The sequence below is a fragment of the Hemicordylus capensis genome, chromosome 1 (assembly GCF_027244095.1).
Source record: "Hemicordylus capensis ecotype Gifberg chromosome 1, rHemCap1.1.pri, whole genome shotgun sequence".
NCBI lineage: Eukaryota > Metazoa > Chordata > Lepidosauria > Squamata > Cordylidae > Hemicordylus > Hemicordylus capensis.
The window spans coordinates 228,434,230-228,462,086 of NC_069657.1; the positions used below are offsets into that span (position 1 = coordinate 228,434,230).

Consider the following 27,857-nt stretch of genomic DNA (forward strand, 5'->3'; position numbering starts at 1 on the left):
AGTTGATGCATGCAGTCTTTTCAGTGTTTTAAACTCTAGTAGACTTTGGCTCAGGATGGTGCTTTTCTTCCTAAGTGACCAATTTGCTGCTGAAATGAATTAGGTTTTAATTGGGACATATCTCTTCATGCTGCTGTGGGTTTGATGAAGGGGGTGTAAGTGATGTCATGAGTCTGTGTGCATTTTCACATAGCCAATAGGCTCTGCAATCTCAAATGTGTGTAATGATGTTTGTCCAAAACTTTCCTCAGGTAGGCCTGCATAATTTCTGTAGCCTGAACTGCACGTTTGTAAAGCACTATTCAAGCTGTGTATAATACTGGCATTTGTGAGTTCTGGTTTTCTGATTTTTTTTAAATTAAAAAATAATTCTTTAGAATTTGTTTTGTCCAACTGTGTATCTATGTGCAATTTCCCCATAAGGTTTGTATATATAGTATTGGTCTGCAATGCGGTTGGGTCAACAATGATATATGAATGTAATGAATTTTTTGAAGTATATGTTTTCATATACTTGCTGTTTTCTAAGCTGCTCTGCAAATATTTCCATTGCATAAGGCTCTGGATGAATGCAGAAAGGCCTGAGTAATTTAGATACATTCTTTAGAGTCATCTGAAAGCCAGTCTGAATGACAGTGTTGTGCCATGGCATGTCTCTTTCTGGATTGTAGAGATCCTCCTTCAAAAAGGATTCCCCGGAAATTAGTGCAGGAGATTGAAATACTGATCCAAACGTTGAGTTTCATCTTGTTACTGCAGAGTGCAGGGCCTCTGTAGAAGATGAATGAGCAAGTATGATCATTGCTATGCCCACATGCTACTAACTGAAAGGGCCAAGGAAGTATAGTTTCATGGCTGATGCTGCTAGGAGCATAAGAATTACCAGCAGTGCTAGCATAGTTGCTGCATCCGGTTTTCATTCAGTAATACAAACATATTCCCCTTTATATACCTGTTCCTTCTCCTATACCAGCCAAGACTGTGCACTGGGAATAAAACATACCTTGTGAGGAAGTTGAAGATTCCTCCAAACAAAAAACCCATACACACTGATTATGAGAATTCCTTTAGATGAAGTCAAGACTTAAATTCTGCAGTTTCATTTCTTTCCAAGAGACTCTGGAGATCTCACCATGACCCTCCTAGGCCCTTTGACAAAACTGATCTGGGTGGTCTAAGCTTCCCCAAAGTGCTACCATTTTGAAAATTACTATGCAATCATAGCAAAAATGCTGCAAATGCATGGACACATTTAAGCTGGCAGCACATATGTGCTACCACCTATGTCAGCCACCATCTTGAATGTAAGAATTCCATTAGTAGGGCAAAAAGATTTGCAAATTGAAAGTGCTTGTATGCTTGATTGGTATCAAACAAATTTGCTGCTGAATTACAGAATACACTGGAATGGAAACACTGGAATTTGCTGGTGAATTTGGTGGTCTGGTTCTTGTGGATCAGATCAGATTCCACATTCTCCAGAGTTGATTTCTGGTTGGCTATTGATCTGGACTGAGCTTGTGGGCAAAGTTGAAAGGAGTGTACATACTGAAGTGTGCTGATGATACGATGATCTAGCTTCCCTCAATACTTGGTCCTCAGTGGTCTGTGGAAAATAAGTAGTGTCTCAAGTCTCCATTTCCTGTCTAAGTAGTGCTTAATCAGTAGTGTCTCAAGTCTCCAGTTCTTGGCACCTGGGAATGTTATTATTGCCATGCATCAGGGAGGAACTGGGTATTTCAAAAACCCACAGTTCTAGTTTGAACTTTAGTACTTAGTCCAGCTGTTTCCAAATCAGATCATTTGCACTCACTAATACCAGCTAATTTCCCTGCTCTGTAGCCTCTCATCACTTTGTCTTTTGAAGTATCTACATTTTCACAAATATAGCTTCCTGCCTCTCCATATGATGCAGATGATCAACGTAAACTATCTCATTAGAAAACAGTTCATACTCTCTGTTAGACAAAGATAATGATAACCTTCCACACACAGATATATGTGACCTGGCTCAAGTTCAGTTTGTTGACCCTAAAGCTGCTCAATAAGATATGCTTCAGTGGTGGGTGCTCAACAACAATAATATGGAGAAAATGGACAATGAAGCTAATAGAAACCCAAAGGGACAGAAATCTCTCTCTTTTGAGTTAATGGAACACCTCAAAGGGAAGAACAGTTCCTGAGAGCCCAGGAAGCAGAAGAACAGGCACACACTCTTCTGTTCTTGAATTATATCTCAACCATTTTCTACCCTTTCTGTGTTATCACCAGAAACATATCATCCAAACTATCAATTTGGATCCCTTCACTTTTGGAATCAGAGACGAAAATGCCTCATTAAGCATTGCTTGAAGGTAGTAAGGTCTTCAAACAGTGTATTAGCAACAGCAGATAATATCTGTTCTTCAAAGGCTTTCAGCGTAAGAAGAATGCTTTCCCTATCAAGGCTAATGGATTTGGCAAGGCTAAAATGGGGACACCCACCTTTTTTGTTTGACTGGATTTCTCCAATGCCATGGATAGAGTCAATGTTTAAGCTGAACACAGTAGCCGACATTCAGCATAGCATATCTTCCTGCCTCTCCATATGAGGAAGATGATCAATGTAAAAAATCTCAATAGCATCTGTGGGGGCCACTGTATCCAACTGGGACTGTAGTGTTGGGTGGCAGGTGGGGGAATACTCCCCCCATGACACTTTCCAGATGAAACTTGTTCCCCACCCCCCAGTTGCTGTTTGTCCTGTAGCAAAAAATGGACAGACAGCTGTATCGTACATATGCTTTTCTGCTCAAGGAAAATGGTTTTGCTGGACAAATCATCATGAAAATAGCACAGACAAAATGGTTAAACCTTTGATCTCCTTGAGCCACAGCCCCAACTAGAGTCCCCCACTCCATTGCTCTGGGTGCTATTAAACTTGTAAAATAGCAGGGGATCCAAGAACAGATCTTGCTTAATCCCAAGAGTTATTTATTAGTAGAACTTCAGTGTGAATTCACACAGACATATTCTAAACATGGAAATTATACTTATCATAGAACGCTCAGCCAGTACCATCACATCTAAACTATAGTGTGAACCATTTCACCAGTGATGAGCTTATTATCAAGAGGTGGGATTTGGCCACCGGAAGCCATCCCAAGGCTCTCATTAAGGCATCGTCTATAAGGATAAAGTTACTGGAGTCCTATTCAGACATTATGTTGTACCTGTGTTCAGATGTCTGTACATATGGTACATGTTTTTATGTGAATCCCTGTCTGTATACCTGTATACATTTTAAAAGTGGACCTGGGCACAGGTTCCTCAAATGCAGGGTACAGATAGGAGGGATGCTGCCAGACCTGCATTCAACTTAACACATGAATAACGGCACCTATGTACAGAACTGTATCTACACACACTGTACACAGATTACATGAGTGCTTAACTTATCATATGAATAGGGCTTTAGTTTCACCTGAAAGCATGCGGAGATAAATGACTAGATTGTCTGTAAGATGTACTGAACCGAGGAAAAAGGAGGCAGAAAACAAGGGAAGACAATACCTTCTTAGCATCAGTAGGAAGGTCATCACTGGATGAGCTCATTTCTGGCTTGGACTCTTCATTCTTCTTTCCCTCTTTTTTTCCTTCTTCTTCTTCTTCTTCAGAAGAAACGTTATCACTTATGTTACTTGCCAGCTCTTCTAGTTTTCTCTTCAGTTCCTTCTCTTCTATGCTAGGATCAGTGTGGGTCCCAGGAGCAAGAGGCTAGGAAAAAACACACCAAAGACTTACTTGATCATATGATGTAGTGGGGTTCATCCAACTGGTCTAAATGCATTAATGGGGGCATTCCCATGTTTATTGTTAATGCTGGACCTAGTTGATTCATACCACATTACTGAAAGAGGATGAAGTCTACTTGGTCCAGCATTAAAAAGAGACATGTTAATATACCCATTGAAGAATTCAAACACTAGCTAATTTTACTTTGGTGCTGTTTACATCTGACTCCCACCCCCCGACAAGGAAATCCTTCAGTGCCATTAGTCTTGGATGGTGAAATCCAAGACTAATGGCACTGAATACTGGGAAGGTATTCCAAAGAATAGCTGGGAAAATGACAAAATCAATCAATCAAAATCAATGATCATTCTCTATTTAGGAAAGAAAGATCCCGTAGCGTAAGTACAGTAGCTGCTATCTTAACTAACAATGCACCCACTCTCCCTAAGCTGTGCCAATGCTGTGGATGGGATTTTATAACCTAGCACTGGCATTCTTGTGAAGGGAAGATTTTGATAACCTCCCCCGCCCCACCCCAGGAGTGCTTCACATCATCAGGGACATATTTGCAGATGACACGAAGGATTCCAGGAGAAAAGGAGATTGTCAAAATCCTCCCTGCTGCTGTGATCACTGGTGCTGCATCGGTCTAGACTTCCTCTGTTGCATCTCATGGAGCACCAGTGCTTTGTTAGGATGCATGTCAGTAGTTGCACGTGTGCTTGGAACAGCCCCCATGGGCTGAGAATTCTGCTTTATTTAAAACATTTTTATCCTGTCTTTCCACTGAAAAAATTGGTTCCTAAGGTGGCTTATAACCAGTAATTGAGAACATGGAGAATTATTTTGTTTTACATAATTTTGCCAAGTTGAGGATGTCCCAGTGGCAATAGCTCTAAAGAAATAGGGGAGGGGCCATAACTGTTTGATTTAACACATGGTTCACATTCAGAACATTCCAGGTTCATTCTCCAGCACCTTCACTTAAAGGGATCCCAGTTAGCAAGGTTGAAAAAGACGTCTGCTTGAAACCTTCATGAGCTGCTGCCTGACAGAAAATACAATACTGGGCTCAACAGGCCAAAGTTTCACAGGTATATGGCAGCTTCCTATATTGTTATGATTTATACTATGGAATCAGTGAAATTGGCTTTCTAGTACTGAAGAAATACCAGCAAAAATGGAGTGAGGGAGGCCATCACTAACAAAGCATTTGACTACTGGTACCTGCGGGACTATTACTGATAAAATCTAAGACCATCTGAAATGGATTCTGAATGTATATCATGTATACAGGTGATATACATAGGGCCATATGCATCTATTCCATCATGTGTAAACTCAACAGGAAGTTACAACTGCTTGTGGATCCCATGCACGTTGCAGAATTAAACACATGTAGCAGCTTCAAACTTGGTTGTTGTACAGGCATGTCTGTGGAGTAGGCATATCTGTGGAGTAGACATGCAGGCATGTCTGTGCACAAAACTGGCTGGCCTGGTTTGATTCGAGTCCGAACCGGACCCAAACTGGGCCAGTTTGGTTCTGGGAAACCACGCCCACCTCATTTTGTGGATTGTGAAAGATGGATTGTGGCTTCATGACAAAGATTCATCTGGGAAACTATGCAGAATTCAAAAGGGTTATTACAAGTGGTATGGTAGGCGGTGATGCCATGAGGTTTTACAGACAGCCCCCCCCCCCGCCAATCCACTCCTGATTGGAGTGTGCCAGTCCCCTTATCTGCTGGATTTAACCTGACCTCCCTGCAGGCTATCAGGGACCAGGACAGACAGGACTTTGTTCCCCCCCGAAGGGAGGCTGCGAATTCTGGCTTAGCTTGAGGTATGGCCGACTTAAAATAATCCTCTATTTCCAGCAGTTTTGGAAAAAAACCTCGATGTCTCTGCTACGTTCTGACGCTTGTCTTTGATGTGCATAGGGGAGCAGCCGAGGGCTATGCAAATGCTCCACATAATCCCCTGGATTAAACTGCCTCGAATCTGTTGCGAAGTAGATTCGCTCCTCAGATACCCCACAGCATAAAGACCTGCCTGTAAAACCTCCATGAGAATTATCACTAGGAGTTAATATTGGTGTTGCATGCTGTGCTTTGGGATGTATATGGCAGGTACTGTTTCCACCAGAATTTGGTGCACACCCACTTCCTGATCTAGGACACAAAGGCAAATGACAGATTCTGACTGTGGAGGAACAATACATTGGAATGCAAAATCCATGTGGAATTAACAGTCAAGATTTCTGAGAAGGCAGCTGGCTTCCTATCCACTACACCCAAGGAGGTTTCTCTTGTAAAATCCATATGATTATTCCTTTTTGACGTATGTGGTTTTCATGGGAATTCCACTATGAAGGGAAAACATTAGCTTTAAATCATACCTTAAGTACTATTCAACATCCCGTCTACATTAAACACAACATAACTTGGTCACATAACCAAAGGACAGTTTGACTCAGGGCACTAAAAGTATGAGTCAAACTAGAATGTACATTTAGTACAAAACTGATTCTCCTACATGCACTTTCACATGTACTTACATGCACTTTTACTGTCACCAAAAAGCACAGACATCTTCCACCTTTAGCCTTCTCTGAAACTTTAATTCATTTAAAAATTTTTTTACTCACCACAATGATTTTAAAAGCCTTCAGTGTGGCTTTCAATATATAAAAATAAAATATTCAATTATAATAGTAAAAATAATATAACAAGAAGTTCTGGTAAGAACTAATCTGCCTACTTTCTTTTCACTATAATCTTAATTGATAATTGCCATCTTCACAAGTTAGCCCACTTCCACCTCAGACATTCATGCATCCACTATCTTGAACTGGGGTGGATGACATCCTCACAAACTATGCTGTTGTGGTATCCCTATGTGTCACTACAACTGTACCAGATTTTGGTCCAAATCAGGCAGTTCACACGTTAGCCCATTTGCACCTCAAATGTTCATGTGTCTGCCATCTTGAATTGGGGCAGATGGCATCATCACAAACTATGCCGTTTAGGTGTCCCTATGGATCCCTATAATTGTGCCAAATTTGGTCCAAATTGGATAGGCAGTTCACAAGTTAGCCCACTTGTGCCTCAAACATTCACGTTTGCCATCCTGAATTCGGACCAACATAAATCACAACCTTCAGATGTCCTACAACTCTACTAAATTTGGCCCAAAATGGTTCCCACTTGCACCTCAAAACATTCACATATCCGCCATCTTGAATTGGGGTGGATGTCATCATCACAAACTACACCATTGAGGTGTCCCTATGTGTTCTTACAACTGTTCCAAATTTGGTTCAAATCAGTTCAGGCACTGCAAAGTTGATGGGAGACACACACACACACACACACACACACACACACACACCTGGGTGATATTATAAGCTTACTTTCCTCGTGGAAAGTAGGTTAGAAATGCAGCCAGTGGGGAGACGGGACCCAGCATTTCATAATAAATACCAGAGAAGCAATATCTTTTCAATAACACTACCAAAGATATGGATAAAAATGTTTTTAATTTCTGCAGGTGCTCACTGAAATAAAATGTGGAGGTAATTCTATAAGGTGGCCCCCATGACTGGCTTCTGAAAATGCCACTCAAAGCAAGGCCCACCTCATGACTGTAGTGAACAGGAAAGACTCATTTGTGAGGCCTCCCTGAGATGTTATGGGCCCAAATTCTTTCAGGATTAAAAGCTTAAATCCAGTACTTTAAATTGCACTCAGAATAGATCATTTATTTCAGTATAGATATACTGCAATATGTCCCCTTGGGTTTATGCCATATTCTGATAGCAGGTTCTGTACAGTCTTTAAAGGCAGCCCCATGGCAGACATTTTACAGGAGTTCATCCTTATTAGTGCATGATTAACAGTGACCTGCTCATCCTTCAGATGCCCTTGAAGTTGATTAATGTACTCCTGGCCACAAAAGCTATTGGGGGCTTCAGGAGCAGAATCAGGTTTAGGAGCACTGTGAAGGGCTGGACCTTGAAGATCCATACTTGGTTTCCTATGTCTGGAAGGGGCTTTTTGGCAGTTACCAGTTTATCTGTGTAATTTGAGTGATTGTGAGGAGTGACACTTGAGCTATCCTCATTTTGGAGAGGTTTCATATGGACAAGTGCAACAGCTGGACAATATCTTACAGTATATACTGTATGTAAAGCAAAATCTTCGTGTGAAGACAGCTCCAATCTTCTTTACTATACTTCTTTACTTAAGTGTGCCGTCGAGTTGATGTCGACTCCTGGTGACCATGGAGCCCTGTGGTTGCCTTTGGTCTTGTGGCAGCAAGCATGACTTGTCCCCTTAGCTAAGCAGGGTCTACCCTGGCTGCATGTGAAAGGGAGACTAGAAGGGTGAGCACTGTAAGATATTCTCCTCAGGGGATGGAGCCACTCTGGGAAAAGCAGAAGGTTCTAAGTTCCCTCTTTGACTTCTCCAAGATAGGGCTGAGAGAGATTCTTGCCTGCAACCTTGGAGAAGCCTCTGCCAGGCTGTGAAGACAATTCTGAGCTAGACAGACCAATGGTGTGACTCATGGCAGCTTCCTATGTTCCTATGGTAGAATATAGGAGGGGTTTACCACTGCCATCTCCTGTGCAGTGTGAGATGATGCCTTTCAGCATCTTCCTTTATCGCTGCTGCCTGATATAGGTATAGCGGGGATTTGAACCAGCAACCTCTGCCATACTAGTCAAGTCATTTCCCCACTGCACCATTAGGAGGCTATACTTCTTTACTAGACTAGGTCAAAACAATAAACCTTCTTCACACTTACATGGGCATGCAAATAGGGGTAGTATTACTAGGAAGTAAAATTGTGTTATGCATATTCAGAAGTCTTTCTCAAACATTTTGAATAGTCCAAACTCAACTTGCCAGGGCCCGCCCAAGAGAGAGTGGGACCTAATGATCTGCATACAGAGCTCCACAAGTGCACCAAAGGACGTCCTTCTCCTATGCAGGCCCCTCCAGAAGCTGCCCTGGAAAGCTGAATCGGTAATACCAGCTCCCACTATGGTGCCTTCTCAGTAGGTGAAATATATATATTTTAAAAGTTAACTTCTGATCTTTTTATTGTGTGAAAAAGTTAATCACTGACTGACCTGGAGCACAGAGAAAGGGCTAAGGGCGAGAGAGGAAGGGCAGCTCAGGTCTTGCTCTGGGTCTGAGGCTCCCTGCTTCTGTTCTTTTCTTCCTTGTCAGGAAGGGCATCTGGACTCACCTAACAGGCAATGGGGCTATTGATTCACTTTTGTTTGTGAAATGGCTCTTCCCTTTTTGAAAGCAAAAGTATGCCAGGCTTCCCTGATGACCCCAATACCCATGACACTTAATAGACTGGGCTGGCAAAATCTGGACAAGTCTCCATGCCTGATTTTACCTCTTCTGAATGAACGAGGATCTTTTCCTCAAGACGGTTCAGCATGCGCTCGATAGCTGACATGCGTTTGTTGAGTTCAAGTATCTAAGAGAGAGGAAAGAAGAGCATAGAACACAGAGCCCTCCACCACAATTGCTTTAGCAGTTACAGAAGAAACGCAATAGCTCCCACCACCTTTGCCCTAGGCAGAAGAGGACAGCAGATCCCCAGCTCTAAGCTTTGTGATAACAACACTAGCACTGCAGATATTAATAATTTTAAAATGACAAGACAAGCCTCATAATATTACAGCAATAACTTAACCCCTCCCCCAAAGATCCGAGTTGGGTTCTTTTGATATGGCATTTAATTGCCTATGCAGACCAATACATTCCAGTTCAGCCATGAATGTCTGTATTTTTTAACTTGTTCCCTTCATATAATGGGAAGAGTAGTGGATTACCCCTCAGGATTGTTGTGGGGGTGACTATGCTGCTGAAATCCCTGATTTCATTAATGCAAGAGTATTCACAGGTAAGATTTCCAGGCTCTTAACATGTATACTAGAAAATTTAACAAACACCCCCCTCCCCTGCAAGAGAATGAAAGATTTCCCAAACTATCAAGGGAAATCTTGAGGAATCTACTGTCCTCTCCTTGAAACAGGATGAAAGTCCCACCCCCTGCCATCACTCACCCTTCTGGCCCTTCGCTTCACACTTACTGTGGTGTCAGAAGAATGAACACTGTAAGAGTGACTGCACACCTTTCCATGATCAAGAGAGAGGGGAAGTGATAGAAATACCAGTTGAATGGCAGTTATCTGTTGACACTCAACTCTGACATTCTGGGACTGTTCAAAGTTCTGCTATTTTCATCCTTGCTTGGAGCAGGAAAATACTTTAAATGCACTTAAACATTTCCAGTGGGACTTAAATTTTGTTCTGGACTATGTTTTAACTGAACACAAACAGATATAGACTAGCTGTTATGCTCTATTACCATTTCAAACTGGAAAGTCCTGTGCAGGTCAAGAAGACTACATTGATATTTGGAGTGCAAAAAACTGCTCCCAGTGCTTTAGCTAAACTATGAACATGGTGGGAATAATATGGTTACACAAACTGTAACTCCAATAAAACAGCAGAGACAGCCATTTATGTAGCAAGAATAATTGGATTACCCTCTTACCTCAGCCCTATTAATTAGACCTTAGTATTTGTATCTCTGCAGCTAAAACGGGGTTGGTTTGTTCCTCATAAATCTGTATTATGAAGTTTAATGAGAACAGGATGAAAGGTGGCTACAAGCATTCAGGACTTCCTTCCTTAACGTTTTGTAACGTAGACACTATGCTTGTATAACTCCTCTTGTAAAATGCGTTGCCTATTTAGGCTGTGAAGTTCCGACAGGCATTTCTGACCCGATAGTCCCTGTACTGGGACTACTGGAATTAATTCCAGAAAAGATAGGAGGGAACCCCCACAGTCAGAACTACATTTCCTATCATTCCGGAATTAGTCCTAGTTCTGATATGCCTGTCAGAACTAACCCTTGCTCATGGCCCTCCTGCCTCCCACACCCTGACCTTCACAAAGGTTCTTTCTCCCCCCCCCCCACCGCCCAGCACTAAAACCAGCTGCCACTGCTGTGTCTCGGCTGCCACTGGGCCTCTGCCACTGCCAATGGGCCACCACCAGGCCTCTGCCAGTGCTGGATCTCCCCTGCCAGGCCCCTGCTACTGGGACCCCTGCTACCGAGCTGCCATCAGTGTTCATCTTGAAGAAGGACATTCTTCAATATGCTGTATGTAGAGCTTGCCTTTTCAAGATGCCCAGAAGGACCATAAGGAACTACGCTCCTTGCAAGGCACTGAGCTCCAGGGTCCTTCTGGGCATTTATAAAAAGGAAAGCACTGCATATAGCACATGCCTTTTAAAAAATGCCAATTTTTCCCTTTCAAAATGAGCACTGGTGGCAGCCCAGCCCAATGGAGGCCCGAAGAGGCAATGGCTGTTCCCAGTGCTCTGAGGAGAGTGAAGAGTACTTGTGTAAGGGTAGGGGAAGATAGGAGGGTAGTTGGGGCAGGGGGGATTCCATAATGTCAGAAAAATATCAGATCAACATTGACCCAACTCTGGCAGTGTTGGGGCAGGGGGCATGTTGCCCACCTGCAGGGGGCATGTTTTTTTTGTCCAGTCAGATCGGGTTGGAATTGATCCAACATTTTTACATGTGCACAGGCCTAGGATCTACGCTGTAATAATCTTTACCTTAGAAGTTCTTTATATCCAAGCATAATGTATAGAAATCAAAACTTATTTTCATTAAAGTGGCTGTTTTCTGAAAAGCGAAGTAACGTTCAAAATGTGCACAATAAAAATAGTATGATAAAATGTGCATGCTTTAGTTTTAACTTACATGTGAATTTGTACCAGAATTTCTTGCTGAAGAATTTGAATGTTTTTGTCTTTAACTCAGTCTAGGACCAGTTTTGTTCCTCTCTGTGGAGGCTGGGATCCCAAAAGGTAACTCTAGGCATTTTGGAGTGCTGGGGCACAACCCACTGTGCTGGTTGAATTTCCTTTAAACATCATATCCGGTTTCATATTCAAAAGTTGCTTTCAAATGTCAATTTCAAAAGGGGTTTGCCACATGGAATTGGGGTGAGGAAGGGCTTATGCTAAGAAACATAAACTCAAAGCCCACTTGAGCATGTGGAAATAGGTTCACGGTTCCTTATGTCATGGACATAACTTATTATTAGGGAATAGAGGAGAGCAGATTCACGAGAATATCAGAAAATCTTCCACAATTAAATGTTAGGTTAATGGGGTGGAGAAAGGCAGAAAGTCTAAAAGTAAAAATCTAAAGTAGTGAACAGAAGAAATCAGTAGGCAAAAGAAGTCTGCTTAGGCCTCCATTTGCTTGACAAATATTGAGTTGTCACTGGGGTATGAATACATATATCACATGAAGGTGATTCAACTGCATATACATGAATGTAGGGACAATTCATATTATGGAGAGTGGGGGCACAAAAATCCTAGTTTGTGTGACATATCTGTTGTGAAAGACTGTGAGGTCATTCATGCAATCAATGTGTTCTACCTGGGTTTGGGAACTGTATGTGCTCCTGGTTGTGTGGAAGCAAGGTAAGAGGAAAGGCAGCCCAGGTTTTCCTCCTAACTTGCTTCTACACAACCGAAAATTGAGAGGACACACAGCTTCCAAATGTGTGCAGAACACAGTTTTTGATTGTGTAAATGACCTCTCTCTGTAACCATATAGCTCTTTCCCAGTATATACAGATGTGTATGGCTTAATATATGTGGTGTCACCCAGTTAGAAAATAAAGCAGGGAGAGAGAATTCTGAATAGCTCCCGAGTCACAGCCTACTTGCATTTCCATCCATACTTTGGTTCAAATTTCTACTTTATATAAGTATAAAGAGGTAAAGACCTTTTTGTTCACTCAGGCCTTTTAAATTTTGATTTCTAAAATTGGATTTTAACTTATTTTTAAAGAGTTTTAAAATTGCTTGGTATTCTATTCTGTATTTTCTTTTTTCCCTTTTGGCCTGTTATGATCTAATGTGTTGTGTGTTTTTATTTCATGTTTTAATGTTGTGTTGCGAGCTGCCCACAGAACAATTTGTTATGGGGCGGCTAACAAATAAATATGACAATGAAGATGATGATAATGATGATGATTTAAGTACTCCTTTTTCTTGAATCAACATTTATTTTCCCCAAAGTTGCCTGAGATCTTTTTATGCAAGGAGAAATAATGAAAATAATAATACAAAAATGAATCCACTTGCATTCATCAGACCTAACATTTATAACTAGTAAAATGACAAGTCACTGTGACCAAGCTCTGCTGTGATTAGGACGCTTGAAGGCTGGGGGTATGACACTGCATGAAGCAGAATTGATTTTTATAAGTTAAGATGCTATGCTCCAAAATATTCTCTGATCCAAGAGCACAGGTGAGTTCAGTTTCAAGATGCCTCGTGTGGTACAGTGAGAGCTAGGGCAGCTAGCAGGAAACTGTAAAAAGCTGTGAAATCGATGGCTTCCAAAAGGTGAGAATTTCTATAATGATCAATGAAGCTGAAAAATAAAAAGAGTAGGACTAATAAAAAGGTTAAGGTAAAATAGTTACTGTGTATTTCTTGCCGGCAGGGGGTAGTGGTGGTGGTGGGACAAAAGTTGAAAGGTCTGTTCTCCAGTCTTAGGTGCTTAGTATTTCCTAGAACTAATGAGAGCCAGTTGTGATACAGCCTGTTGCTGCTTCATTCCTGGGAAAAGTAGAAGCACATGCACTACTGTTTCACGTGTGAATATGTAGCTGAATAGAGCTTCTAATTAACAGCTAGAGGTGAGTTATTCCTTCCTTCCCTCCTTCCTTCCTCCCCTACCCCCAGAACAATGCCAGGTGTCTTAAAGCCCCAGATGTCTCCATTAACCTTCTGAATCAGACAGTGGGGGGTTCAATGTTGAAGCAAAAAGGACAGTGCAAAGAGCAAGCAGCAAACAAATTTCAAGTTTAAGCAGCAGAATTAGGACTTGGAAACAACCATGGATGAGCATTAAGATGAGCAGGCTTCAGGAGTCATCAATCAAATTTAGAAGCACTGTGGAAAAGATATACTGTAACTCATCCTGAGATTTTACTATTTGCTGGAGAATTGAAACATTTTCATTAAGAAATATAAATATTCACAAGTTCAAATTTCCAGTAATTGTTTTGAACATTTTTCAAAAATGGAAACATTTATATGAAGTTGCTTATTTTTAAACTGAAAAAAACCAACAACTACTGGCTGATATCCTGTCTAAATTTATTCAAATAAAGGAGCATTGGTCACTCACCATGAAGGCTTCTTCTGGCTGCTGGTGTTGAGGACATCTCACATGGGTTATCCTCCCCGCATGCTCCAGAGGGCAGGATAAACAATTAGGCAAAGAGGATAGCCCTCCCCCCATTTCTATTTAGTTAAGCTGAGCTTCTAGAAAGGTAAGCATAGGAACAAGAAAACAAAAACCAAATACAGGATATGTGGATGCCCAAGGGTGGGTCAAGATGTCCTCAACACCAGCAGCCAGAAGAAGCCTTCAAGGAGAGTGAACAATGTTTCTTTCTTGGCTGCTGGGTGAAGACATCTCATGTGGGACATGCCACAGCTGGAGACCCTGGGTGGGAGCGTCCCCAGCTACTGGAGAGAAAAGACCTGTTGTAGGATGCATCTGTCAAAAGCACAAAAGTGATCTGGGCTGAGTTGAAGAGATCCAGCTTATAGTGTCTTGTGAACGTGGATGGAGAGGACCACATAGCTGCTCTGCAGATTTCATCCAGGGGGGCGTCCAGAAGGCTGCCGATGTGCCTGCTGAGAGGGTCAAGTGAGGAGTTATCTTCAAAGGCAATGGAAGATGTTGGACTTCATATGCCAGGGCAATGAATACTTTGATCCAATGAGCCAAGGTCACAGACCTACTTTTCCTTGGGCAGGGTTGGTCTGGGACAGAATGAAGGGAGGACTACATTCTGGGATCTGTGGAACACTGACAGGACCTTTGGCAGGATGGATGGATTGGGGACCAACCAGACAGAGTCTTGAGAAAAAAAAGCAAAATTGGGGATTAAAGGAGAGTGCCATGAGCTCCAAGATCCTCCTTGCGGACATGATGATGACAAGGAAGATGAGTTTGAAGGAGAGCAGGCAAAAAGCGATAGACTTTATGGGTTTGAAGGGAGGCGCATGCAGAACTCGGAGCACCTTGTGGAGATCCCAGGAGGGGAACCTGTGGACTACTAGAGGAGAATATAATGTAACATCTTGGAGAAAACGTCAGAGGTGAGGATGGGATTGAATGTTTCTCCCCATGAATGGGGCTAGAAGGGTGACCAAGGCGGCCACATGTCGCTTGATGGTATTTGCCTTGAGCTCCTTGTCCAGTTTGTCTTGGAGAAAGTGAAGGAGCCGGGAGAGATTCTTCAGCTTTCCAGTGATAGTCTGTGTTGGCGGCAGTAGCAGAGGAAGGTCCTCCAGGTGGATTGGGCTCTGGCTGAGAAGTTCTGGAATTGTGGGCAGGAACCAAGGACCTTCCACAGTGAGGTGAAGGATTTCTGCAAACCAGGGCCACCTTGGTCAGAAGGGAGTCACAAAGATTACTTCTGCACTCAGGAGATGAATGTGGCACAGAAGATGACTGAGCAGCAGGATTGGAGGGAATGTTTACAGGAGTTCCGGCAGCGAAGGTGCTGACATGGAGTCCACTGCTTCCGCCTGGTTGGAGGGTAAGTGGGAGAAGAACCTCAGGAGCTGAGAGTTGGTCCTGGAGGTGAGGAGGTCCACTGTTGGTCGGCCCAGGTGAAGGGCAATTTTCTTGAACACCTGAGGGTTGAGCCTCCATTTGGCTGGGTGAAGATCTTGCCAGCTCAGCCAGTCTGCCTGGGTATTCAGGGAGCCGCTAACGTGGTGGACTGTAAGAGAGGTGACATGCTTCTCCACCCAGGACAGGAGCAGAACTACTTTGTCGTGCAAGGACTTGGAGCAGGTTCTCCCCTGGCGATTTACATGTGCTTTGACCGTGGCGCTGTCTGTTTGGATGAGGATGTGATGGTGAGGTATTGAATGCCAAAAGGGACAGGCGGATGGCCAGTTGAGGCTGTGCCTGGTTTCCTGTGGTGATCATTTCCCCTGAGCCAAAAGGTTGTGGCATTGCACTCCCCAACCCAATAGGCTGGCATTCATAGTTATGATGGTGCGGGGCGGATCCAGGAATGAAGGGCCCTTGGTCAGGTGAGAGGCCTGAAGCCACCAGAGGAAGGAATCTCTGACTGATGGGGTAAGTTCTAGTCTGATATGTTGCCTTTGGGCGATGAATGTCTGGGGAGGGAATCACTGCAGGGGGTGGAGGTGGAATCACGCCCAGGGAACTAATTCCAGAGTAGTTCCCATAAGCCCCAGGAGCTGGGCTGGGGTGAGCACTAGTACCGACCTGGGAGAAAGTGTCTGGTGGATAAGCAACTGTAGCTTGTCTGTCCGGTCCTGGGGAAGGAATAGGCAGTCATTCAAGGTGTTTATGAGGACTCCAAGATGCATAATTTGGTTGGAGGAGACCAGGTTGCTTATGGCCAGGTTCACAAAGAAACCGTGAGATGAAAGGATCAAAAGTGTCACATTAAGGTCGCTCTCGGCTGAGGCTAGTGAAGGTGACTGAACGTCCAGTAAGGCGAAAACCCAGATCTTCTGTAGGCACATGTGTGCCACGAGTGGAGCCAGGTTCTTCGTAAAAATTTGAGGTGCTGAGGAGAAACCGACGGGAAGGGCTGCATATTGGTAGTGAAGACTGTTGTCGGAGAAACAGAGCAGGTGATGGTGTTCCGGATGTATGGGGATGTGAAGGTAGGCTTCTGTGAGGTCCACCGATGCCAAGAAGTCCCTGTGCTGCAATGCCTCTGAGATGGAGCAGATGGTTTCCATACAGAACCTCCTGTTTAGATACTTGAGGTCCAGAATAGCCCTTAGGGAGCCGTCTCTTTTGGGTACATTGAACAAGATGGAGTAAATGCCCCATCCCTCCTGCCCCACTGGCACACCTTCTATGGTGGAGATGAGGAGGAAGCATTGGATTGCCGCCAGTAGGGCGCCGTCTTTTTGTGGAGACCTGAAGGCCTTGGCAGGATTAACTCTATCTTGCAATTGTGTTGGATGGTGTCCAGGACCCATCTGTCTGGAATGGAGGCCTCCCGAGCGTGAAAGTAGTGAGGCAGGCGACCCCCTACATGCTGAGGCAGTGAGTCATTAGGTCTGATGAAGTTTGTGTTGTTGTCCAAACTGCTGCTTGGAGGTGCTGTTCCTGGGGTTGAAACGCAGTCTGTTTCACTGAAGGTTAGACTGGTGTCTCTGTCTCTTGGCCTGAAGCTTGTACGAAAGGACTGAAAACAAGGCTTGTGTGGAGTACACCTCTCATCCTTACAGGAAGAAGAGGGGAGGGCCTTCTTCTTATCCTTGGTTTCAACAAGGACCTTTGCAGGGCTTCATTGCTGAACTGGAGATGTAGGGTCTACCTGCCAATGCTTGAGCCACAAGGTTCGCCTGGCTACGATGTTGGTTGCTGTGGCACAGGCTGCGAATCACACAGAATCCAAGATAGCATCTGCAATGAATGCTTGGGCCTTCTGGATTTTTAGGAGAATCTGCCTCTATCTTAGTGGATCTGGAGGTGGGGTCTGGAGGTGCTCATCTGACCAAAGAAGGGTTGCTCTAGATATGATGGAGACAACAGTTGAGGCTCTGATGCATATTGAGATTTAGGGATGTGCATGGAAATCTTCGGCGCCAGCGGGGTTAGCACTTTAAGGGCGGGGGAGGGTGTACTCACCCCTCCTGCCGCATTTCTCCCGCCGCATTTCCCCCGCCGGCGTGTTGTTTTTTTAAAGCCCCAAGGGGCGGCAGCATTCCTCCCTGCCGCCCCGTTTTCCCCGTCAGCTGGAAGTGGTCAGAAGTTGCGAGTGCGCATGCGCCTGTTGCGTGCGCGCACCTTTCTGCCGTGTGTGCGCGCGTGCACGACGCGCACTCGTTACTTCCAGCCACTTCCAGCCGACTGGGAAAACGGGGCGGCAGGGAGGAACACTTTAAAAAAAACAACGCGCTGGTGGGGGAAATGCGGCAGGAGGGTTGAGTACACCCTCCCCTGCCCTTAAAGCGCTACCCTTGCCGGCGCTGAAACTGCCCCCAGCGCCGAAAAGTTTCGGAGGCCTTCATAATGGCCTCCGAAACGTTTCGGGCATATGCCTATTGAGATGTGTTTTTTGTGAGTTGGGACTCTAGCTTTTTCTCAGTGGTCATAGCAACATAGGAAGCTGCCATATACTGAGTCAGACCATTGGTCCATCTCGCTCAGTATTGTCTACACAGACTGGCAGCGGCTTCTCCAAGGTTGTAGGCAGGAATCTCTCTCAGCCTTATCTTGGAGATGCCAGAGAGGGAATTTGGAACCTAGATGCTCTTTCTAGAGTGGCTCCATTCCCTAAGGGGAATATCTTACAGTGTTCACACTTCTAGTCTCCCATTCATATGTAACCAGGGCAGACCCTGCTTAGCTAAGGGGACAAGTCATGCTTGCTACCACAAGACCTGCTCTCCTCTCTTAAGATGAGAATCCTTCAAGAAGACTCACCATCTCAGGTCAGGATTGTCCCAGAGGTCAGAGCGGCCATTGGGGCATCGACCAGGGGTGGCTGCTGCTGAAGGAACAAAGCCTTACTGTTTGGACACAATGGAGGCAGTCTTCCCACCCTACCCCCCACCCCCGAGGAAGGCATCTGCCACTCCTGTGGAACCTTGAAAAAAGTTTTTGGGAAAGAGAACAAAGGATCATTAAATGAAGAAGTGGGTAGCACAAGATACTCCCTAGAGGGAACAGTGGTATCTTTTGGCATGTCTGACTGTAAGCCAAGGGTGTGAAGTGCCTTAAGCAGCAACTGAGAAAAATCATCAGCCGGCAGGAGCCTGTGTGAGTGTGTGGAGGGTTCCACCTGCTGGTTGTCTGACCACTCTCCCTCTTCCCTTGAGTCTATGTCATTCCCCGGGACAGTGGGGTGGCTGCCTGAATGGTCCAGATGGCTGCGGGGTTCAATGGGCCCCACAGGGTCTGCTGGTTACCCAGGATGGGGAGCTGGGGAGTCATAACCAGTTATATCTGATGAATGAGCGGGAGCCCTATTGTGCTTAATCTTTGACTGCTTCTTAGACATTTTGGTCCTTTTCTGTTTGCCAGACCTCATATGCTTGTGACTCTTTTTAGTCATTTTTGGAGGACTTTCAGAAGAGTCAGAGGAGGAAGAAGGAGCTAACTCAGTTAGGAGGAGGCAGAGTGCGTCTCATCCCTATGCCTGCACCATATTTTATCCGGCTGTTTGGGCTTCAACTGTTCCAGGAAGAATGAATAGCCTCCATGAACCAGGCCTGCCAGGCTATGGGCATATCATCAGGGAGGGAGGAAGGTCAGGTTGGAGGGGGGCAGGTGAGGGCCTCTAGGCAGGACAGAGGGACAGGGGTACAGAGGACCAAATGGCCCTGGACTCACCCGTCCCCAAGGAGCTGGATTTGTTGGGCCTGGAGCTCCACCAGTGCCGCTGCCCTCTGAGGGAACTGGGATGGCTGAAGGAGGGGTCTTTGAGGCTCCGTTGTCCCCAGGAGTTGTAGGTAGTGGAGGCAGAAGAGCCTGCATAGGCGGCTCTGCTGTGACCCTAGGCCCTGTAGGCTGAGCCTGTTCTGAGATGATGCTGTTGTTGGCCAGTGGTGGTGGGAGTGCATTGGAGGAAAGTGGAGCAATCCTGCCCATTTGCAACATTTCCTCCCTGTTCGGACCTGTGGGGCGGGGGAGGTAGGCAGGGGGCTCTCTGTCCCTGGGGGTCTCCTGGCCCAAGGGAATGGCAGAGGTGTCGTCCTCCAGCAGGATGATGTTTGCCTCATCAAGCCTGGGAAAGTGGAAGGGGTGAAAACGTCTATTCGTGTGGGTGACCAAGGCCACTTGCTCCTCCTCAGGCCCCAATGAAGCTCTGGATATGCCCTGCCCCCCGATCCAGTTCCGATGTTGACCACATGGGTCACAGCAGGCCCGATGCAGAGGAATGCACCAATGCAGCATGAAGAAGCTGCTTACCTTGCTGAGCAGCTGGCTTCCTGCCTTTAGGCATTAGGGTGTGGATAATGCCTGTCCTCTGTGGCTCCATAGAGGCCGGGAAAGAACAGAAGGCAGGTAAAGCAAGAAATGGAGAAGAAATGAAAGTGGAGCTTCTGGGTATTTTTATAGTAGCAGAAAAAGGGGAAAGAAGAGGGTCGAGGTTCTTAAACAGTCATCAGGAATGAAGTAGAAAAGGGGAATGGAGAAGGAAAAAACCTTGGAAAGGGAGAGCTAGAAGTTGGCTGAAAAAAATGAGCTAGCAGGACAAATGGAACTGGGAGGGGCTATCTTCTCCCACCGCTTAAAAGGCTTTGCCTAATTGTGTGTCCTGCCCACATGAGATGTCCTCACCCAGCAGCCAAGAAAAGAAATTTACTCATCCTCCAACCTTTCCCACCCTACTCTCTTCCAATCCACACAACCCTTCCCAGCCACCAGACTACCCCTGAAAAAAGCTGAGCCCCATCAAGTCCCATGCTCTCCCTCTTCAGACCCCCAAGTTCCCCCTTCCCTAGTGTCCAGTGTCCCCCACCCCCGTTCATACCCCCAAGACAAGGCTTGCCTAACTGGTCCTTTTAACTTCAATGGGATTTCCTCAAATAATTTTAGTTAGGATGTCAGCCACTCTGTCCAATAACTTTTTAATAATATAAATAAGTAGTTTCAAGGGGAAATGTCCTTGTGGAGAAAAAAACAGAAATCTGGAGGATTTGGTCACATTTGCACATCCAATAGCATTGGGCTTCCCTGATGGCATTTGTAGACAGAGATAACTACAGGAGACTTGGACTGCTGTTTTCAGGATTCCCAATCCCTAGAGTCTAAATCCATGATGCTTTTCAGCTCATGCTTACCGTATTCAGCCACAGAAGGACCACTACACTTGCTCTGTTAGCTGATTGGCAAATTTTCTGAACTTAGTGCATGGGCACCCTGGGGGCAAAAGTACTTGCCTTTCCTTGGGATGCTTCCCACACTTCTGGCAGTGATCTACAAAGTGCAGCTGAAGCTGTGATCTGGGCAATGGTTAAAGGAAGGCTCTGGCCCACTCTTGATATGGATTAGTACTTAATAGCAAGTAAAATATCCCCTAAGATTCTTGGTTCCAATTTCAGAAGCTTAGCATTGCTCTAGAATTGGAAACTGGTTCTGAAGGAATTGAATCAGACCAAGAATATATCCTTCAGACTGCACTTTTCCAGTCTGAGTTGTTGTCCAGAAACTTTTGGGATAATCTTGCAGTTTCCGTGCCAATGGTGCTACCCTTCTGCTTGTGGCTGTATAAAACATGACGTTGGTTTCCATGACAATTTTTCAAGTTATATGCAACTCATCCACAGCGGTTGCTCTGCTTTGTCCTCAGAAAGAAGCCAATAAATACAATGCATTTAAAAGACATGCCATGAAATCAAAATTCATAAAGTTACTGCATACAAATGAAAACAGCCGACATCCAGACTAGCACTGCACTGGAACATCTGTGCCTGATATCCAGACCATGTGCCTCCCTGTAGCCCTCAGGGACATATGAAGCACAATGGGCTTCAGAAGGAAGGGGAGATAGGAGAAAATCACTCCTCCCACCTCATATGGATGGTGCACTGTTAGTCTGGATGTTAGTCAGGATTATACCTGGGATGATGCATAGTGTTAGTTTGTCTGTCAGCCACAGAGATTAACAGAGAGTTTTTGTATTCATGAAACATTTCCACAGCCTCTTAATCAATAAATTGAATTACAAACTGCTATGTTGTCAAGAAACCACTACTTAGGAAAAAGTGCCTAAAATTATTTGCTCTTTATGTAGCTGAGAAGTAGTTATCTTTCTGTTCTGTTCAAATAAGAGCTCTGTGTAACTCAAAACCTTCTTTATCCTTTCATCAAAAAGGAAGAAAAGGTAACAACTTGTTTGTTTTGTATCAAGCATTCTCTGCAACCAGGACAGCAAAAATGTCCATATACCAAACATTTGTCTTGCATACATCAGACTTTTGCAATCTTCTTCTCTCCTGATGTCAACCTTAGCTTCTAGTTTGCACCTGTGTGCTGATATGACATGGAAAAAAACAAAGGCACTCCTAAAGCCTAGCACTTGCTCAGATCAAATATGTCTGATACACACTTTGAAGGCTGCAACATTTCAGGAAAATTCTTAGGAAGGTGCCCATCCCCTCATCTACCTGATTTCCAGAGTGATTTATGTTTTCCTGGGATGAAGCTCGGCTCCTGCGCTTGGTGTGGTGCGGCTGATGGGCAAATATCTTCTGAGTGCCTTTCACATCTTCGTCCGAAGTGTCCATATCAGCTGAATACTGGGACCGTTGCTGCTCATTCCATGGGCTGCCTTTGAGGAAAGAACAAGTCTGGATAACTTACGCTTCAGAGCAATAGTTCTGGGAATCGGAACAATTATCTTGTATTTCAAGATAATCCAAAGGAAAAATGGGGAGGAGGGGGATGGAAACAAATGTATATACTACTAGCAAAAGCACTAAAATATACAGGGATCATATCAGATAATCAGTCTTTGAAACTTCTGGATTTGTCACTTTAGTTTCTGATTTATTTACAAAACCCATGGACAACTCAAAGCATGATGCAGATTAACCTTAAGGGATACAGGGCACCTATATCAACAGATGCTTGTTCCGTGCCCTGTTTTCAACCTAGAATAATTAAACCATGTGAACAATACAATGACCAGGATCTCAGGGACAAACTAGCTGAGGCAACAAGGGTGGGAGGAGACTTTGAGGAGAATATTGCTAAGACCAAAAATATATTGAATTTGCAGAAACATGAAATTAGCCAGAGAGGAAGTTGGACTGTTAGGTGACAAAGGAGAGAAAGATGTGCTAAAGGAGGATAGAGATATTTTCTTTGTAGAGAAGCCAAATCAAGTCTTTGTGTTTGCCTTCACTGTGGAAGATGCAGGACAGGCTGAATTGACATTTTCAGAGAAGGAATCTGAAGAATTGGGTCAAGAAGAGGTGAAAAGAAATGAAGTTTCAAACTTGCTGACAGAACTAGAAATTAGCAAATCACTAGGTCCATACAACTTGAAAAAAACTCTGCCAAGTGATGTGTCCAATTAAAGTCTTTTGATGGTGTACAAAGTAGATTATTTGCTAAAATGGATGTGCAAATGCTGTAAGACAAAGAATGTTTTCCAGACATTTTTGAATCTCAACAAGCAATGAATGGCAGCCAAGGTCAAAATGGATGTAAAGTAAATTAGCTGACAGAAAATCTACTTCCAGAACAAACAGAGTGGGAAGAGGGGAGGGAAGGGGCAGCATAAACATGCAGCTTGGTAAGGGATAATCAGGTTTCATTATGGAAAGAATTCCTTATCATAACTCAGAGACTGATAGAACTTTGAACATATGAAGCTGCCTTGTACTGAGCCAGGCCATTGGCCCATCTAGCCCAATATCTACACTGACTGGCAGCTGCTCTTCTAGGCATTCCTCAGCCTTTAACTGGAGATGCTGACAACAGAATCTGGAAGCGTCTGCATACAAAGTACATTCTGTATGTCAGAGCTATGGGTCTTTTCCAAAGATCTTTCCCAAATATCTTTTGTTAAGCGACATTAGTTTAGTGTGGGCTGACATGAGCTGCTGCAGCACTGCACAGTTAGCTGCTTTTTATTTATTTATTTATTTAAAATATTTATATCCTGCCCCTCCAGTGCACTACTGCTTGGGGTGGCTCACTTTTGATCTGAGCTGTCCCAATGTATGCAGCTCTCTCCTAGTACATCACTGTGTACTTGACTGCTTTTTTAGAACCTTTGTAATTGAACTGGGAGATTCTTGACATGTTTCAGAGAGTTGTCTCTATGGCCCAATTTAGGCATTACGCCAAACCTCAGGTAAACGTAGCGGGGGTCGGCGTTTGAACTCTCGGTTTGTAATGAGTTTTGCTGATGAAACCAGAGGTTCCGAGGCACCACTGTGTTAACCAAGTTTTGTGGCCACTGTAACTTGGGTTTTGCGAGGAAGCTCCTCCCACGGCCATAAAGAGATCAGCTCAGGGCAGCTCAGAAATGCATCCATCCTAGGGTGGCCATGTCTCTCTCTCTCTCACTGGCTGTCTCTCAGAGCAAAGGCTCCACTTCTGCTGTTACTTCATGCCTCTTGCTGCTGCTTGGCAATGGGGATGCTGCATCCCTAGAGTTTTTGCATTTAAAGGGACAGAGCCAGATCAGAATAAGCCTGCTTTCTTTGGACCTGACATGGTCCTGAGCAAGAAAAGGCTGGGAGGAAAAGATGGAGACAACAGGAGAGAGTTCTTAAACATTATTTCAGTGTTTATGTTAAGGAGACATTAAACCCTGCATACAAACATTCATAAACAGATTTCTGTACACACACAGTGGCTGCCCCTGTGCCAACACGGAGGAGAAGCACAGGCAATAAAATGAGTTTTCTGCAGATATACCTGGGAGCATTTCGCCCTGCCCCAACAGCAGGAAAGATTGCTGCGGGGTGATGAACGTGCACTCCATTTTGAAAGTGCAAAAAACTCAGATGCTTCACCTGGGCACAGCGCAAGTTCCACTGAAGCTAAGGCAGGAACACTGCCACATTAACCCCACCTGTAGACCCCTTGTTCTTGTTCAGTTAATTAAAGAAAATCTTCCTTTATGTGCGTGATGTGTGTTTCTGTTAATGGCACTGATACATTCACAGTGGGGCGTGTGCTCGCATGTGGGGGTTGGCTGGAAACTAGGGATGTGCAAAAAATTTCGGGCACAGAACGATCTGTGCCCGAAATGAACAATTTCGGGGGATTCGGGGCCGAACCGAATCACCCCCGATGTCCCCCGATATTTTTCGGGCACGAGCCGAATCACCCGAATTTCGGACCCAAAAAATTCGGGTGATTCGGTTCATGGTTGATTTTTGGTGAATTTTTAAAGTTTTAGTGACTTTGGGGCAGTTCGGGGGCATAGCATGGGATTTGGGCAAAAAGAGTGGGGTGGGGTGGTAGTGCCTAATGGGTGCAGGCTACCACCCCAATTTCAGGGGGATTGGGCAAAGGGCTGATTTTTGGTAAATTTCTGAAATTTTCATGTCTTTGGGGCAGATTGGGGCATATTGGGGCAGAAAGTGGGGCCTGGGGCAGAATAGTGGGGTGGGGTGGTAGTGCCTAATGGGTGGAGGCTACCACCCCAATTTCAGGGGGTTTGGACAAAGGGGTGATTTTTTGAGAATTTTTGAAGTTTAAGTGACTTTGGGGCATTTTGGGGGCAGAAAGTGGATCTGCCCCAAAATAGTGGGGTGGGGTGGTAGTGCCTAATGGGTGGAGGCTACCACCCCAATTTCAGGGGGATTGGGCAGAGGGCTGATTTTTTGAGAATTTTTGAAGTTTGGGTGTCTTTGGGGCAGATTGGGGGCAGAAAGTGGATCTGCCCCAAAAGAGTGGGGTGGGCTGGTAGATAGTGCCTAATGGCTGGAGGCTACCACCCATCCCCAATTTAAGAGTGATTGGGCAGAGGGGGAAATTTTGGTGAATTTATTTTTATGAGGTTTGTCTTCATAAGGTGAAGTGTGCTAAATTGATTTCTTCCTCATATTATTCATAGTAAAGGAAAGTGTGAAAAAGTGAAAGTGGGGTCATGAGAGTTGTTTAATTGAAAAAAATCTCATTTGCGATGATAGAATGAGAATTCACACCTCAGAAAAAACTTCTGAAGTTGGGGAAGTTGGTTGGTTTGGAGGATTGATTAGTGCTACAAGCAATCGATGCTTGGAATGCTTGGGCTCCCTCCCATGAACCCCTTAGTGAGGTGCCTTGTATGGAGGACCTCTACTTAGAATTCCTATTGAAATAGATGTGAAAGTTTCCAAGGAAAGAAGAGGAAGAGACAGGCGTGAAAGGAACCCTTTCATGGACCCAGCACCTGATCTGGTGCAGCTGTTTCTGAACCCATTCTGTTGAAGGAGTTGCATGCATGGGCTGAATGGACACCAGTACATGAGGAGTCTAGCATGGTTGCATGTGACATGTGACATTTATGTTTAAAGTGCACATGTACAGGTAACAAATTACTGCTTCATCTGACACCCAACATAAATGGGAACATTTGTCATACTTTTCTCAAGGTACAGCCTGCCCCTATTTTTATGAGGTCACCCAGAAAGATGCATTACAGTCTGCTGCTGCCCCTAAATAAGATGACCCCACTTTTGAATTGGGCATGCAATCTTCTGGAATCATCTTCAAGATTCTGAGGCCAGCTGTACTTCACCTATGCTCCCAAGATCTTCTTGCAACCTCATCACCCTGTAAAAGTAATTTAGCAGGTGCTCCATTCCCTTCCCTTCTGGGGTCACTTGCTGGTTGTAAGCTCCTTTCTGATGTTTTGGTATGGGTTTGCACCACAATCCCTGCTGAGGAGAGTCTTGACGATTGCTCTTTCTAATCCAGAGAGCCTGCACTAATTCCATCAAGCCTCCCTACTTTTTAAACTAGGGTGCACTGAATCCAGAGTAATCCTCCTGACCAAAAAGTGGTGCTCACCTGGTTTTGCTAGGTGCCACCTTCCCGTCCAGGTAACAGGTCCCAGAACCACCTGCTACAATGCCTGTGCATGACATCAGGGGTATAGCAAGGTTGGAGTGGGCCCAGAGACAAGATTTTAAAATGGACCCCCTCACTGAAGCTCAGCTCATGAAGTAAAGAAATCTTAAATGAGGCTGAATAGTGGTAACAAAAAGCATAGTAAAATCTATCTATCTGTCTATCTATCACCTATGTGCCACAATAGAACATCATCCTAAATTATTTTTTAAAAGGTTTTGTAAATTGTGGACGATGCAAGTCATTGAATGGTACTAGAGAAAGACATGCTGTTCTGGTAGTTCCAGGTCTTAACACTCACATCAGTTTTGGAGGATGAATACAACTGAAGGAAGCCCAGGTGGGTGCGCGGCTGGGGGAGTCAGTCATGTGACTTTCCTATGGGGGCCCCCCGAAGGCAGTGGGCTCCCAGACAACTGTCTCCCCTTGCCCAATTATAGTTACGCCCCTGCATGAGATCTGCCTTAGATCTGAGATCTGGTAGCAGCTATGTCACGGCATAAACTCTACTGAACTGTTCTGTGTTTCTTCCCCAAGATCCCCTTCCCATCTGGAAGAGCCCCTTGCTATCCTAGGGTATCACTAACTGTGTAAATGCATGGCTATATGGCTTAGGAATTCTGGGAAAGTCACTGCTATAAGAAGTGACAAGAAAGAGTTAATATGTCTTTTCCCTGCCAAGGGCAGGAAATTGATGCCAATAAGATATGATTGCACAGGGCACGCCCCCTCTCAAACTGTGGCCAATAGCTGCTGGGTGACTGACATGCTGATACAATGCCCACAGTCTGGCAACGTGAGAGGAATGGAGATTGCTCGAATAGAGCCTCAGCCTGACTAGGAAGAGGGAGGGGTTATTCTGGCCTACAGCCAGAGGTAACAAAACTGGAGTTGCTCAATCATTTGTGGCATGATTCTTGGGTTCAGAAATTAACCACGGGTTTGTTTAACTGAGCTTTGGGACTACGTTTGAATGGGGCCTATTTCTTCTACAATATCTCAATTCTGTATTTGTAACTAGTCTTCAGCATATAAGTGGGGAGAATCACTTGAGTATTAGAAAAGTCTACCAATACACTAAGAATACATTGAGTGATATTTGAGTGACTACAGATGTCCAATACTTGTACCATGCACTCTCCTGTTTTGTTACCTTGCCATATTAGGGATAATTTGGTTTCCAGTAATCTCATCAGCTAGGTATTTATAGTGTCTGTAAAGCACTGAACTATTACACAGCAAAGGTTTCTAGGGGTAATTGGACTGGTATCCATTGTAAAAGAAATTTCCATAGAATATTTAACAATGACAAGTTCACTCAAAATGAGTACATTTGGTGAACAATGCGAAAATAGGAACAAGAAGTATCTGTGCCCTAATGCATGATGTACTATA

The 27,857-nt window shown here is 44.5% G+C and overlaps 1 protein-coding gene across 6 annotated transcripts in view; it reads right to left on the reverse strand.

The window, feature by feature from the left end:
- Nucleotides 1-27,857, reverse strand: part of MLPH (melanophilin) — a 214,227-nt gene that overhangs the window by 21,753 nt on the left and 164,617 nt on the right. For 4 of the 6 annotated variants that reach the window (XM_053283111.1, XM_053283109.1, XM_053283108.1 and 1 more), the window contains 3 exons: nucleotides 22,052-22,215; nucleotides 9,192-9,275; nucleotides 3,553-3,756 (listed from right to left, as the gene is read on the reverse strand). In XM_053283111.1, coding sequence (XP_053139086.1) covers nucleotides 3,553-3,756; nucleotides 9,192-9,275; nucleotides 22,052-22,215 — 452 coding nt within the window. The remainder of the gene's footprint in view (nucleotides 1-3,552; nucleotides 3,757-9,191; nucleotides 9,276-22,051; nucleotides 22,216-27,857) is intronic. The other 2 variants (XM_053283113.1, XM_053283110.1) reach the window with 1 other exon arrangement.